This window comes from Polyodon spathula, chromosome 5 (genome assembly GCF_017654505.1).
Source record: "Polyodon spathula isolate WHYD16114869_AA chromosome 5, ASM1765450v1, whole genome shotgun sequence".
NCBI classification, from domain to species: Eukaryota; Metazoa; Chordata; class Actinopteri; order Acipenseriformes; family Polyodontidae; genus Polyodon; species Polyodon spathula.
The window spans coordinates 59,947,515-59,963,659 of record NC_054538.1 but is presented as its reverse complement, the minus strand read 5'-3'; the positions used below and the strand labels follow the sequence as shown (position 1 = coordinate 59,963,659).

At 35.5% G+C, this 16,145-nt stretch overlaps 2 protein-coding genes across 3 annotated transcripts in view; one reads left to right on the top strand and one right to left on the bottom strand.

Annotated features, from left to right (window-relative positions):
- Positions 1-2,541: 2,541 nt before the first annotated feature.
- LOC121316110 (filensin-like) lies at positions 2,542-12,581 on the top strand. The gene is made up of 8 exons (XM_041250886.1): positions 2,542-3,015; positions 3,557-3,617; positions 4,658-4,753; positions 5,466-5,558; positions 5,966-6,079; positions 7,741-7,961; positions 10,575-10,666; positions 11,342-12,581. Exons 1-8 carry the CDS (start codon positions 2,645-2,647, stop codon positions 12,277-12,279), a joined length of 1,986 nt encoding a protein of 661 aa, XP_041106820.1. The 5' UTR covers positions 2,542-2,644; the 3' UTR covers positions 12,280-12,581.
- Positions 12,582-13,173: 592 nt separating this feature from the next.
- LOC121316109 (neuroendocrine convertase 2) overlaps positions 13,174-16,145 on the bottom strand; it is a 61,884-nt gene continuing 58,912 nt past the window's right edge. For both annotated transcript variants that reach the window (XM_041250885.1, XM_041250884.1), the window contains one exon: positions 13,174-15,093. In XM_041250885.1, coding sequence (XP_041106819.1) covers positions 14,607-15,093 — 487 coding nt within the window. In that variant the 3' untranslated portion in view covers positions 13,174-14,606. The remainder of the gene's footprint in view (positions 15,094-16,145) is intronic.

The window sequence follows — 16,145 nt, the reverse complement described above, 5'->3', positions numbered from 1 at the left end:
TGCTTCTATTAAAAAGCTTTTCAAAATCAGTAGCCCCTCACTAAACTGGATGTATTTGTCCGACATGACTATCTAGCGCACTTTCTTTTTACTTTAGCCTGTAGGCTAACGGTAACACAAATTAAATCATGCTGCTGCACATTAATAGAATAGGTGTGTTTCCTATTCCTATACAGATGTTCAGAATGAGCTGGAGGGGTTAGCGGCACATGTGTGCAGTCTATTGCTCCCAACATGTTGGGGAAACACGAAATTTCATAGAAATGTCATTGTTTTCAAGGCTTGTAAGTACACCCTGCTTTTACGGAAAAATAGGTATTTGGCTGTTTGACTCAAAAATGCACAACTGGCAACATATGAAAAAAAGCAGACTGGGAAATGCCATTAACAATTGCTATTGTTTAAAACATACTTTCAAATGTTCATAACAAATTGATGTAATTGTAAGTGTTGCAATTGCCTGCAGCTTTCATACATCTCATTATAATATGAGAATTGTCATGTACACTATTCCCACCCCCTTTTTGCAAATTTATTCAGGAACACCCATAATTACATATTCCTTTACGCTTGAACTGCAAACAGAAACTGTTGCCACAAAGCATTTCCTAAAAAGTCGCAAATAGCATTGCTCTTGTTTAGTACATTTCAATCAAGATTTCCGACTCATTTGCAACTGGTTTGCAACTATTGTGACAGGCGCAACACTTTAGTATAGCTACCCCTTAATTGCCTATTCTTATTCTATGCTTTTCTGTACATATCATTGCCACCAACTTTTTCATCATACTGATACTGTAGCTATAATTTGGAATTTGTTTAATCTAGTTTACTCTTTAATATAATTGTTTTGCCTCTTTTTTAAAACCTAAGTTTTAAAACCTAAGGCTCTTGCTGTCTCTCTTTAACAGAATCACAATAGAGGGTCCATGTACGTTATATTTAAAATGTAGGAAATGAAAGAATAATAGCACACACATTTTATTAAAACATGTATTTATGTTGGTTAAAGATCAATAAGAAGTAAAAACTTAGATGTGGGGAAAAAAAAAAAAACATTGTGGTGCAGGATTCATGTTCATTTTCTCCCTCAAATTGTGGCCTCTTTTCTTTTATAGTAGGCCTGCCACGTAGCCTAATTTTGTTTATCTGGACATTGATACCCCAGTGATGCATCTTAGAGAGTAACCTGTTTGTTAAATTTTTTTAGAACGGTCAGTGATCTACTATTTGTTTTAACACTTGATGGGGACAGTGACGATATAGCAGTTTATTATGTGGAAGCTGCTGTCTGTGTTTTTTTATTGTAACTGTGATCCTGTGATTTGCAATGTGCTTCTCCAGCTGTCATATTTTTAAACTGTATTTAAAAGAAGAAGTAAAAAAATCACTTTATTATACCAGGATTACACAACCAAACTACTAATCTCCCAATGATGTTATAATGAGAGTCCATTAGCATGGATTTACAGAAATTGATTATAATATTTTTCAAAGAGCGCTTTAATGAATACAGGCAACATTAAGCATATCTGAAAGATGCCATCAATGCTTTCTGCCTTGAGCTCAAAACATTTAAAAGATAACTGTCATCATCTCAGTTTGTCAGAAAGGAATACCAAAAACAAAAACAACAAAGGGACAGGGGCCAAAATAACAGTTCAAATAAAAACTATACTCCGGGCATTCACCTTCACTATAAAGTTAACCCCACCCCACCCCACCCCCATTACATATCACAAACGCATTACTTAAAATATCATTATTTTTACATTGTATAATGTACTTTATCATGCATTCATTATACCTTTACTTTTCTATAGTACACTTTTTACCCTTTTACCACAATATAATGGAGTACATTTGTATACCATTACCTCCAGGAGAAACAAATGGGCAATTTAAATGTTTTAATGTGTTTTCTATAAATAATACTGTACACATTGCTCTGTTCTGCAAGAATATACTCAAAAGCTGAGCATAGTTTCTGCCATTTGTTAAAACAAAATTTATATCCATATGATATTATGTCTGTAGAAAAGTATCAGTTCTCTTAAGAATTGCTGACAACATGTGATGTTTTTGAATATGGCTGTATGATTCTTAACCAATAAAGGCACTATAAAGTGAATTAACAGCCTTTTTATCAGCTGCTGTAGAGAAATCCAGTTCTTCCAGTGCCTATCAGCACTGTCATTGTGTGCACACAGATTAAAGGTTTTTATCCTTGCCACTATTTTAAAAAATAGCATTGCTAACTTTGCATACTGGAACATGTGACATGCTTTGCCACCGAACAAATCCCACCTCAGAACAGCTTTGTAAAAATCAACAACAATTACAGAGCAAAACATTTGACACAGCAAATTGCTTTCCATTTATAATCCTTTGGACCATCAACAATGGGTTTCTCTTTGTATTTCAGAGCGACAATATGCTGACAAACTCTGGAAGGACCAAACGCATGGGTAGATGGTCTGACTCATTAAACTTTCAGTTATTTTGCAGAAACACAAAGACCACTCTTTAGTCTAACATGCAGCAACAGAGGGTGAACATCTGTTAAAACATTCCCATTTTCCACAGACTAAAGGGGGTTGAGAAGATCAACAGTTCTTGAAAGGAAGGAGGAGAAGAGGAAGGGATGTATAAGACAAGTTACTTGCATGAAGTGCGCAAGGAAAAATATGAACGGTCAGACACTTTTGTAGATCAAAAAAACCCAGAAGTGTCCAGCTTGGGGTCTGCTGTTCAAGGATGGGAAAGTTTACAAGAGCTAAATGACCGGTTTGTCAAGTACATCAACCGGGCCCGAGTGCTGGAACAAAGGAATGTTGTCTTCAGAAAGCAGCTGGAGACTCTTCAAAGGATGGAAGAGCTCTCTGGCTTGGAGGAAGCCTTCACTGACCAAATTGGACTCAATCGCCTGAAGATACGGGAGTTGTCTGCAGATCGTTCCAAGCTGCAAAGAGAGCTGAAGGATGCGGAGCGCATGCTGGATGAGTTTCAAAACAAGTAAGTTGACTGAAACAACCACATTCAAGGTAGGGAAGTAGACTTTTGACACTTTAAATGTAGTTAACTGTGTTCAAGCAGCAAGATGACAGGGAGGCTGCAAGTGGAGTGTCAAAATCAACTCATGAGTTGGTACTCCATTACCAGAGATATTTGCAGAGATAAAAAAGGTTAAAACTATCATTCAGCCTCCTCTAATTTAGATAATAGAGGCTGAACACTTTTCATGGAAATCAAGACAAACAAAAAAGAGAAAAATTGCTGTATTGTACAGATCAGACTACAGTATATGGATTAGTGGGCTTGCATCCAGGGATAGTACATACATTTGAATAACCCATACAGTGAAAACATAATAATATACCTAATATGTGTTCTTGTACCCTAAGATACTTTATTAATATTTTTGCAAAGATGACAAGTTTATGTTATTGTTACAAAACAGAAACAAAAAAACTTGAAGAGCTCTTAAGAGACATAAACTGTTCCTGTTCATTTCTAAAACAATTACTTTGAATTTGTGCTTTTATGTAATTTTCAGATACAGGAATGAATGTGAATATCAGCAGCAGCTTCGAGGAACACTGGAGCAGTTTAACAAGGTAGAGCTTTCTGGAGTGAAAACTAGGTAGTGACAGGGTCAGTTCTGAGTATATTCAGATAGAAACACCTACTGTTTTTACATTTATAAAGCTTTTGTGGCATACCAATGTAAAATAATGTTGAAATTAAGTAAAGCCCAGTAAAACCATACTGAAAGTGTGGCTGTGAAATTACCACAGTGATAGATACGTTGTTAGGTGCGAAGCAAAGTATTGTGAAATCTATGGTAAACCTCAGTAGTGCAAAATTAATGCACAGTATACAGTAGGCATTGTGAAAGCATGGTAATATGCACAATTACTAAACAAATATAAGGGAAGTATTTGCAAAATGTAATTATGTTTATTTTCATGTGATATGTAACTTTAAGTGAAGGAAGACATCCTTGTTAATATTTATTAAATAAATATAGGCAATGAGCCACAGGGGTGACATTTCCATGTTTTCAATTTCCGTTAGTGTGAAGCAGTGCAAGCAAACAATCCATCACCGCACCATGGCAGTGTGTGTTACAGTGTCAGCAACACTGTGCAATATTTATTCCAAATGCATTGTGTTACTATTGCTGGCAAACTGTGGTCTGCAAATGTTGCCTTCAATGTATATGCACTTGCGTTATAATTGTATCAAAAGGGTATTTTTCAAAACGTTTCTATAAGTGCTTCAAATGTAAATTAGTTCACAGACCCCACTTTGGCAGATGATTCCATTGCAATCTTCCCACTTTTTTTTTTACAGTTTGGAATTATGCCATTCTAATACTCATACTTTCATCCAGTTTATATTCTTACTCCAGAATATGGATTACATTAATATCAGACCATTCTGAATCATGTTGTCCTATCCAAAATGCACAGCTTTCTTTATTTGCATGCCTAATGAGGGCAAATAAGAGTCAGCCATACTGTTCACATGCAGTGTGGGGTTCCCCTAGATTCATTATGACATACTCCTGTTCACCAAGATAACCCTGCCCTTACCAGATTTAGGGTATTGGCTATTGGCAAATAATATTTTAAAATGTTTTAATTCATTCTAGGAGGCTGATGCTGCTTTGCTAGAGAACCTGGAACTACAGATACAATCTCAGTTTCTGCAGGATGATATAAATGCCACTAAAGACAGACACAAAAAGGTAGGTCAATCATGATATTAGACTGCCTGACCATGGGGAATTATAGTTTCGACAAGAGACACCTTTGAAGCAGAGATAAGAGATTTCTTTGGCTTCAGTAAAACGTAGATGCTCCCATGACCCTCTTCCACAGCACAATGGACCACACTCACAAAGCGTTGCCAGTAAATACATTAAAGTCTAGCACAGTAATGCTTATTGTGAGACCAAATGTTTTTTCTTTTTCTTTCCAAGGACACATTCTTTTGTGGTCTAGGACTGTACATCACATTGCCAGCACAGAGAATAAACTCAGTTCCGTGTAATGGATGTGACACTGTAATATATAAAAACTGCAGAGAAAGTAGGCTTATATAACAAGTTTTAACATTTATAGATAAGCTTGTTTTTATTGTAAGCACAGTATTGGCACAGTTCAGCCTAATTTAAATATGTATTTAATTAAAGCATCATTGGCAGGTTACAGATAACTAAAAAAAAAAAAAAAAAAAAAACAGTACATTACTTAAAGCACAGCAGTCCTCTACATTTTAACTAACCATAATTTGGTAATAGTGGTAACAGCTTTACCTCACCTTGCCTGACTAACCGATAGTGGACATTAGGTTATGCACTGTAGTTGAAGATTAGTGTTGATTGGTGTCTATGAGCCATTAGGCTTTAAAAATGTATCTAACTTCATGAGTCTGTTGTTTGCCTTTTCTCATCACAGAACCTTGTTGAAATTCAAACCTATGTCAACATTCTCCAACAAATCATCCAAACTACCCCCCGTGTGCCAAATATAATCGAGGGAATATCTGAGGTAATCATTTTTTATCTGGATTTCTAGAATTCATTCAAAAATGTTTTTTTTTTTTTTAAATCCATAAAACGGTTCCAAAGTTCCATAATACATTGGAAATACATTGAAAATACATAATGGAATTCCAAGATAGGCTACTTCAATTCATTACTTTTGAGGTTAAATATTTTAAACATATTTCAAACTTCAAAAGCTGTGCTTATTCATTATAATTTATTGTTTGGCTTAGATTCAATATAAATGAAACATTGAGTTGTATGAATTTAACATTAATTCCATAAGAAATTAAATGTTAGTTAATGGGTAATTGCACTTCAATTGCTGATCCTTACTATACAGTGTTAATGTAATTTTAGTATGTATTAGAATTAGTCAGCTTTGTCATGTACAGTACTTTTCTATACCAGGGCCAAGAGAAGCTGCTAGCTCAAAGAAGAGTGCCTTCCCTGCAAAGCCAGCTGGAAGAATACAAGAGTGCCCTCTGTCAGTTACAGACCCAGAAGCAGAGACTGCAAACTGAGGTGGGTCATAATGACAGTAGAGAGGGTGTTTTTAACTGGATTACAGTATTGCTGAAAGCCAGTGGTTTATTTGAAAGCAATGAAAGCACACACTAGTACAGATAATACAATTGCAAAATAATCTCTGTGACACATTCCGCTTTTCTGCTTTCTTCCCACGGATATTTCTAGAGGATATAGCAATATTGTCTGTCAAAGACTTGCTTTGTATTCTTTTGCTCCTTCTTGGTGTGTATGTTATTAGCTAATTCGTTGTCCAGTAAGTACAGCTGAATTGTGGTTTTGGAAATGGTCATTTCAATTCATTTGAAAAACATATAATTTTGAGATGTCCTGGAAAAACATATGCCACAATTTCAGTTTCGTCTTATTTTGCTCAATTAAAAAAAAAAAAAAGAACTAAATAAATAAATAAATCTTGATAACCCACAAACATTTAAGTTTTCAAACAAGACAATGACATTGTGGATTGATATATTTATTTTCCAGGTCACCCCTCAGAATCAGTACAACTGGTTTTGTTCAAATACATGTTCATTTTTTGTAGTGGTGTTTTGAATTTAGGAAGGGGTGTAATGAGATAAGTATGGTGCCAGTACTATGCCTTTTTTGAAAAAATGAAGACCAGCTTATGTGTTCTACATATTTGCGGTTGTTTAATATTCTACTTTTAAAATACATTGGCCAAGTACATCTGAATGACTATTCTTTTTTTGCCAGCACATATGAATTCACAATTTGCTGCTCTAATTAATTTCACATCCAAGATACATTGATTTGGCTACATTCCAAAATACCCTCTATATGTGGAACTATCAAATCTGTGTGTATGTTCTTTCTATACTTGAGTGGCATCTAGTGGTACAGAATTGGATACTTTTTATAAATGGTGTAATTCATGTAGTTTTCAAATCAATTTCTCACTATTAGCTGCAGTGCATTGTGCTCAACTGAGGGAGTGGATTTTCAGTTAGATTACTTCTGACAGCGATTACTTTATTTCCAAACTGAGCTAGAAAGCTGAATTTTAAAATATGAAAAGACATGAATGCACACCGGTATTGACTAACAAGCTATTTATTAATTTAGCAGTTTCAGAGTTCTTAGGTATTTAGCAACCATGACCCCAATTAACCTATCAGTTTCTCAGTATTTTGCAATCCACCAATATCCATGATAAAGTCGATGCAACACAACGTAAAATTGAAATGTATAAAATGGACTATGAACCCGCAGTGACAGTACAATTTGGATAATTTTGAGCATAAATAATAGCCACAATGTAGTTTAGGGATCCATTAATATCAACAGGCTATACTGTAGTAATACAGTGTTAAAGTAACATAAAAAAAAAAAAACTTTACTACAACATGAAGGCTTTTAATAGTGGTGTAATAAACTACTTTCCTGTAAAGCGCTTTGTGATGGTGTTCCACTATGAAAGGTGCTATATAAAATTAAGATTGTGATTGATTGATTTATAAATGTTTGTTAAAAATATTATATGTTTTGAACGTCATTAGAATGGACCACTATATGTTTCTTGTACAAATACATGATTATTGGCTTGAATAGGAATACCTGAGCAACATGTGGATAGTGTAGGTTTGAGTTCATAGTTTGTAATAACTACCCCCCCCCCCCCCCCCCCCCTCCCCCAGACTTCAGTGTTGGAACAGGCCATCAAGAATACGCAGGAGAGTTACGATGATGACATTCAGTTGTACAACGAGCAGATTGAAGGTCTCCGCAAAGAAATAGAAGAGACCGAGAGGACCTTGGAAAAGTACACAGACGAATGCCGACACCTGGCCATGTATCGAATATCTTTAGAAAATGAACTTGACAGATACAAGAGAATCATTGAGAACGAAGACAACAGGTAAAAAGGTTTAGTATTTATTATTAGCACAAGCATCAAGCCTGTTGCACTGTGCTGAGGCAATACACTCTGATTCACCTGATACTAAATATTCACCAACTGCAGAACTGCTCCATTAAAACTTGACCAATCTGTTAAAAAACATAATTACCTACTGACATTTTAAAAAATGTGAGTGAAGAAACTCTCAGTCATGATTTACAGAATTGTAAACCTGGTTGCTTTTCTGGAAGGAGAATCCGGCCATAACAAATACGTCATCAGCAAGTGCTTAAAAGCTCTGTGTACTATTCAATCTTGTCGCTTCTTTTTTGTTTTGGCTGCTCAGTCAAGCGCTGGGAGGTTGAAACGAGAGTTGATTGCTTATAGCCTGGAGGAAGGGCTGCCCTTAGATTGCAGAGTACTACTGTGGAGAGCGTTAAATATTTTTCATTATTTATTCATGGTTTGGTGGCCTCGTAATTTCAGAGAGAGGTGGCTACAGCCACTTCTTATCTGCGGCACTGGGATGCACGTATCTGTTCGTGTATTTCCAGCCGGCCTCGCGCAGGTAGCCGTCGGGCACCCGTGGACGAAACCTCCAGCCAAATATATATTTCACCCGGGCCCTAAGTGCCCTTCACTGTCATAAATCATCTGCAATTACAATCGCTATCATGATCATTCATTCACTGCCATTCACATAAGCGGATTCTCCCTGCTGAATGAATGTTTTCCTTTCAATTACCGGTTGAGCCTTCCAGAAATGTGGTAGCCTTATGGTACAGTCCTGAGGGAATGCTTCTAAAAGAGGGCCCTTGTCCCACCGTTAAAAGTGGAATCTTGAGTTGATGGATTATGGCAGGGGTTTTCAACCTTTTTTTTTAAAACTGTACACCTTCTGTCTAGAGGTATTATATTGTTTTAAAACTTTATTTTACTAGGTAAGCATGTTGAGATTAAAATCTCTTTTACAAGTGTGACCTAGCCAAGAAAGGCTACAGCAACACAATAAAACACGGTACAAAAACACAGCCACACAAATAAAATACAAATCATAATAATACAGTCAACAATCAGTGAAACAGTCAACAATCAAATAGTAACAAACAGTAAAAAGTCTACTCAACTACATATAACATGCACAACTCTCAAGTAGATAATCGTGCAGCTTATTCTTAAATTGTACTAAAGTTATTCAGGACTGCAACTTAAGTTTAGATTGTAAATAATTCCAAGACCAAACAGCAAAACAGACAAATGATCTTTTAGCAGCCTCTGTGCGCATTTTAGGAACCATAAAATAATTTTAAAAAATGCATGCAATCTAATGCTGTAGTTACAAAAAGCCACTATAAAGTATTCATTTATATATGGAGGTAATTTTACAAATGTCCTTATATAACAGAATATACCAGTGCTTCAACCTTCACAAAGCCAAGGGGGTCCAGCCAACCAAACTGTATAACACAAAATGATGAGTACAGTAACTTGAATTCGTAATATCTCTCAAGGCTGCATTATATATTGGATCCAGTTTGCTTAATGCTAAGTGTGATGCAAACCTATAGACTGTGTTCCCATAATCAATTTGTGGTAAGAATATACAAGCAAGTATTATTATTATTATTTTTTTTTTTTTGGAACTACAGAAAAACAAGATCGGAGTCTATAAAAGAAGCCTATTATGAATTTAATTTTTTTTGCAAGATTATCAATACAGACCTTAAAATCGAGATTACTATCCTACCAGATACCCAGATACTTATAGTTATCAACTATCTCAATAACTTTGTTATCTAAGGTAACTTAAGATAATTCTTTAGGAGCATTTGTCCTTGTAGAAGAAAATACCATAGCTTTTGTCTTATTAGAATTTAAAAGAAGCTTTAGATTTATTAAGGCTCGTTGAATGGAATCAAAATCAGCTTGCAAATTATTGACTGCCAAGGAAGGAGAGGGGTTACATGAGTATAAAATAGTATCATCTGCATAAAGATTATTAATTTTAATAATTAACACTAATATTAATTTAATATATCGGATAAACAATAACGAGCCGAGAAGAGATCCTTGAGGAACACCCTTATTTAACAAAACAGGATTTGACATCATATTTCCATGGTTGAAAATCTGTGATCTATTAGTAGTGTAATTTTGAAACCATCCAGCTGCTTACAATCCAATTCCAGCACACAATAATATTTTATTGAGTAATGCATGATGAACCGTATCAATTGCCTTGGAAAGAACAATAAACAGAGATAAACATATTGATTTTTTATCTAGAGTCATTTTTATATTATCCTTAACCTGCAATGTTTCTTTTTTTTTTTAAATGTTGTTTGCATCCAAGTAACATTTCACTAGATTACTGACCATAGATTCCAGATTCTTTGCCAAAACGGACAAATTGGAAATTGGTCTGTAATTGTTCATGCCAGCTGGATTTCCATATTTTAAGAGAGGAGTAACATAGGCCATATATAATACTGTTAAAAAAAATCAATTCAAGATCATTATTTTCTTTTACTTTTATATTTATTTGTGAGTCGTTCTCTCGACATGCATAACAGTAAAGGCCTTCTTAAAAGTGTTGACATGCTTTTGGTTTTTGTCTCTCTCTCGCTTCAGGTTGAATTCAGCAATAATTGGGACTCCTATAACCTTGTTTACAACCAATTATCGATACAGCAACACCCCCTCAAGCACGACAAGAGGGAAAGGTAAGAAGCACAGAGACTGGTTCACAGCATTATGTATTTACCATTTGTCTTGGTTGAAAAGTGTGGGTTGGGAACACCATTTTAACAAAGAGCAATATGCAGCAACAGGTGTGCGGCGTTCTCTACTTGATTTGCAGCCCACACCAAGCCACACTTTCAAAACAATTGGTCACCGCAAACCTTAATAGCATATTATAGCTGAACAATATCCTGTTAATCACACAGTGTTTGATATATATTGCTTCATAGACTGCAAAGGGCCCTATTCTAAAGGATTTAACTCACAAGTTTCTCAAAGAATGCTGTTGGAAATAAATACCTTACTATGTATTTCACATATTCATACTTACTCATGTATTTATAACATAATTAAGATATGTCTTCTTACTCTGTTTAGTTCATATTAAGTTCATGAAGTAAACATAAGTTAATTATACTGTACATTTAACACTTATTCTTGATGTTAACCTTGTTCATGGTAACTGTGTATTCATGACTTCTTGACAGGTTTGTGGTTCTGTAGGAGTAAGTGGGGAATCATGAATTCATGTTTACTTCATAAGCATTCCATTGTCATTTCTGCAGTCACTAAATAATTACCTTGCTTTTAATAGAACTTTAAATAAAGCAATATAAACTTATTTACTGAAAGATAGATGTCATTTTTTCCTTAAGATATCACCCAGACTGTCCAAGAAATCACAAGTGCTAAACCCAGGCAGAAAAGCCTTGCCAAAAAGGTCCTGAAAAAAAAGGAAATCACCACAAAAGATGTGACAGACAACAGTGCTGAACAGAAAACTGGAGATCCAAGAGAAGAGGGAGAAGAACATGTTGACGAGGAAGAGGTTAGAAAAGAAGAACATGGGATGCTGTATCAGGACATTGCACAAGAAGATGTGCCAGATGGAGCTCAGATCAGCAAAGCTTTTGATTCACTGTGTAACATCGTGAGGGACAGAATGCGAAGATACAAGAAGCCAGAGCCCATTGCAGATTTCTACACTAAGGGGCGCTACGTGCTTGTGACAGGCGAAGCGAGCTACGTAGACCCATTCTTCTGTCCATCTAGTCCTTCCAGTGGTCAGATCATTGTTAAGATCCAGAATGATCTGATGCCTCCTGATGATCTTTATAAGGCTGGTGACAATGGAAAACCCACTCCCCCCTTACCAATGCCACCGAAAAATGGAAAAGGTGAGGAAATGGAGGATGACGAGGGAAAAGGAAGGGATGTAAATAGTGGAATACATAATAAGACAGGAAGCAATGGGGATCAACCGAAGCCAACAAGCTTTGAAGACCCAGGACCAGGGCCTTGCCCAGGACCAAGCCTACCACCTAGACATCCACCCAGACCACGCAGTAGGAACAGGAAAGAAAACAACCATGATGATCAGAACAGGAGCGGCATGTCTACTTTGCACCCAACGCCCCCACCAAGAACCAACCCACCAGCTGATTCTATGAGCTATGAAAAAGTGGAGGTGGTTGAATCTGTGGAAAAGCTTTCAGAGGATGATAAATTTCAGGCCTATGAGGAGACTGCAATGATTGTGGAGACCATGATTGAGAAGACAAGCAAGAAGAAACATGGAGACAAAAATTCCTAATTTGCCAGTTGTTCTTTTTGCGACAGTGGTTGTATACTTTCAGGTGCTGTTGTGCTTCACATTTAAGAAATTTGACCTTTACTGTCTGATAAACCTGGGGAAAGAAGATGCCGTGTGTAATGCTATGGAGCACAGATTCCCATCTTAAATAGAATTTCTCCTGGAAAATGTTAGACAGTATTGAACTGATTGAAATTGAATGACCCATACAGTATATAATCAGCTTTCAGTTTGCAAAATTGGGTTACAGTGATTAACCTGCACACAGTTTTGCTGTGTATTAAAGAGATTTAATAAAATCACATTTGATTCATTAAAATATACTTTCCTGTCTATTTAGTGCTGTACTCAAAAAACCTAAACTCTGAAATATCTGGGCTGTCATGCCTAAATATTATGGAAAATGTGTCCTTTTCAAAGGTTTTACTATATTTAAGACTTTTTAATTTTTTTTTTAATCAAACTACATTCAATTTTCCAAAACTCACAGGATAAATCTTTGTGAATGTGGTGATAGACATACTGTAAAAAAACAAACTAACAAAAACAGTCCCCTCATTTACACCACAGTGTTTTGCTGCATTTACTTATACCAGACACAAGGTGGCAGAATTATACCTCATTTACTCATTGTAGTGATGTGTGCAAAAACACATTTTAATCACAATAAACACCCTTTGCATTCAAATGAAAAACGATGTACCTATAAAGAAAATTGTACTCTAAAGTACTGTAAAGATCATTTATTATAATGATATTAATAACTGAAATTAGTAATATTCTAAAGATAGACATTTATTATTGCTAAAAGTATAAAAATGATTTCAGTATTTGTCAGAAAGTTTTGTAAATTCTGATTTTACAGGTTACTATTCAAACAAGAAATCATCCATTTCTGTCTTATAAACTGATATGAAATCAAATAAATGCTTTTAAAGTCATGGGTCATTAAAGTCATTAAAATGGTTTCAAATTCACTAAATTATTATGCAGGAATAACAGAATTTATTGATGATGTAGATGAAGCTTTGTCTTACTAAAGAAGACTACAGTAACAAAAAAGATATATTTCATTCTTTTAAGATTTCAAGGTTTGGTGCTAATATATATCACATGGAATTTTTAAACATTTAACGGCACCACAACAAGATTTAAGTAAAACTACAGTACACTCAAACCAAAAGAATCACTTAGTATCAGACTCCACTGGGCTTGCAATATAAATTATGATACAGTCATGTACTTCACAAGGTCTTCACAATGCCTTGTACTGATGTAGGCATAGATTCAAACAGAATTGTGCCACAGCTATTGCCACTGCTGTGGCCACATTGATGCTATAATTTCAATTTAGTGTGGCCTAAAACATGTGCTGTAATTGGAATGTCGAACTAAAGGTTTTTTTTTTTCATTGAATGCGGAAAATCAAACCTATTTACTCCAAAATGTATTCAGCACAATTGTTTTCTCAAAAGGAAAAAAAAAAAAAAAAATCCAAATACAATTCCAAAACTAATAAGAAACGATTTAAGATTACTTTCAAGCCCCTGAATGAAAAGCCTCACTTTATTTCTGGTTTGGTCATTTTATTAGGTCCTTTTCTTAAAAAAAAAAAAAAAAAAAAAACTAATGATGATTTGGAGTAAACAGCTTTGAGAAGCTGACATTAATTTTTTTATAAAACAGCAAATATCAGTGTGAAATCTACATTGAAACATGAAATGGCCAGGCTGTTCTATTAATAACAAAGTCAGTGATTCTCTCTCTCTCTCTCTCTCTCTCTCTCTCTCTCTCTCTCCAATCTAAGTCCTAGCTATTGTCTCAGATAGTCTCCCTCTTTCAACAAAAATACTTTGATCAAGTATTCTCATAAGCAAATGTTTCTTTCCAATTAGTCTACTTCATCTGCACCTAATTGTTTTGTAATGTACTCTTTAAAGAAACATGATCAAAACCAGTGGCTGTAAGTTGACCACACAATTCGAAATTTTTTATATAAACAATATTTATCTCAAAAATATAATGGGAAAAAAATGGCACTGCTTTGTTTGCAAGATATTAACCTTTAAGTAGTATGACACAAAATCATGTACATAAACTGTACACACAAGTAGTAGGTTTAGGGCAGGGAACCAAAACCAAAATATAATAACAGCATATACTAAAGAGTAAAAAGAAAAAAAAAAGCTAAATTACAAATTGTGATTATCTGACCACAAGAAACATTAATTGTATATTAGGGCTAGTAAACACAGGAAGGAGGGTAGAACCAAGACTGAAAGCGTGTGAAGTTTATGAAACAGACCGACATGCAGATGACAAGAGGGCTAGTTCTTGCTCAGCAAACTCTTCAGGCTTCGTTCCACAGCCTCGTCCAGTTCTTCCTCCAGCTCCTCCTTTTTAGACATGGCCAGTTTAGACCGATAATCTCTCACTATTTGGTCTATGTAAGGGGCACTTTGTGTTCCATGGAGCATCAGAGTCCATTCCTTCAGCACCCCTTTCTGCAATGCAGTCCCCTCAAAGCCAATCTCCAGGACCCAGGTCCCCCTGGGGTCTTCTCCCCAAGTGTGCGTTGTCATAAAAGGCCACTTGTCGAAGCCAACCTTGGAGTCGTCATCTCGGGGGCGGCGACTCAGCAGAATGGATTTTGTGCCCATGGGAGAGGTCATGTTTATGTTCAGATCTCCTCTTCTAGTAGCATTGACAGTGATCACCGCCTGGACATGCTCCAGGTATCGAACAAAGTTGTCCTTCCCTTCACACGTATCCATCGTAATGGTCAAAATCAGCTTGCCCTTTGATGGTATTTTGCTGTAACAGTAAAATTAAGATACTTATTAATTAACAATAATTTGTAACTATAGCAATGCTATCAGAAGTTCCTTCTGTTTTCATTAACTTTAGCATATATTTTCAAATGTGTTAAGCTTGTCAGTGTCAAATTTCCCCATTGGCACAAGTTAGTGACAATTTCATGTTCGCTATATTTGACATGTTTCATATATTTCATACATGAATCTATATTTAAAACATATACCAATACACCCACCATACATGGGTTATACAAGCTAATAATGTAGATGGAGGCTCTTGTTAGCTTAACAGTTCCCATCTGTATTTTGAGTTAGGGAGGAAAGTTTGTGTAAAACTGAGACTTGAATCAGAGACTGATTTAAAATAGGCAAAGAAGCTCACAACAAGGAGAGGGGGACTGTACAAATATTACATTTGTTTTTTTAAACAGCTAGCAAATCACCATGAGGTAATATATATATATATATATATATATATATATATATATATATATATATATATATATATATTATATATATATAAAGTATCCATATTATCTAAACTTCTCCAGGTTTTTACAATGCTATCATTGCAGATTCAGCAGGTTTATTAATGTACAGGATACATCTAGAATAATACCAAGCAAAGACGAACAGTATTGCTTAAATATCCTAAGAATGTCTATATTTTTCTCAGCACTAGCTTGCAGTCTAGAATTTAAGGTTACTTCTTAGAAGAGACCCTTGAAGTTAAAAGGAAACTGAGTGACAGTGCACTGATCAAAGGCTGGAAAAACACTCTGTACCTGACGGGATGTTGCTAATGAATTACCATATGTGGGATTAGCCTAATAAATTAAACAGCTTCATTAAAGTATGCCAATTAATTACAAGATTTTACTGTTGTCCATAAACTGCTCGAAATACAAATGCCCAGTAAATGGGGGATGTGAATGTCGTGCCCATGAGACTTAAGGGGGAAGGCACTGGCTGCTGTCAGATACAGTCCTGACCGTAACACCACCCTGTGATTAAGACTGGGGTCTTTCTGGTCCAGAGCATACAAATTGT

Excerpts from the sequence above, each read along its gene's own strand:
- LOC121316110 (XM_041250886.1), top strand. The coding sequence starts at position 2,645 with ATGTATAAGACAAGTTACTTGCATGAAGTGCGCAAGGAAAAATATGAA. Across the intron at positions 3,618-4,657 it reads CACTGGAGCAGTTTAACAAG|GAGGCTGATGCTGCTTTGCT; the intron begins GTAGAGCTTTCT and ends AATTCATTCTAG. Across the intron at positions 10,667-11,341 it reads AAGCACGACAAGAGGGAAAG|ATATCACCCAGACTGTCCAA; the intron begins GTAAGAAGCACA and ends TTTTTCCTTAAG.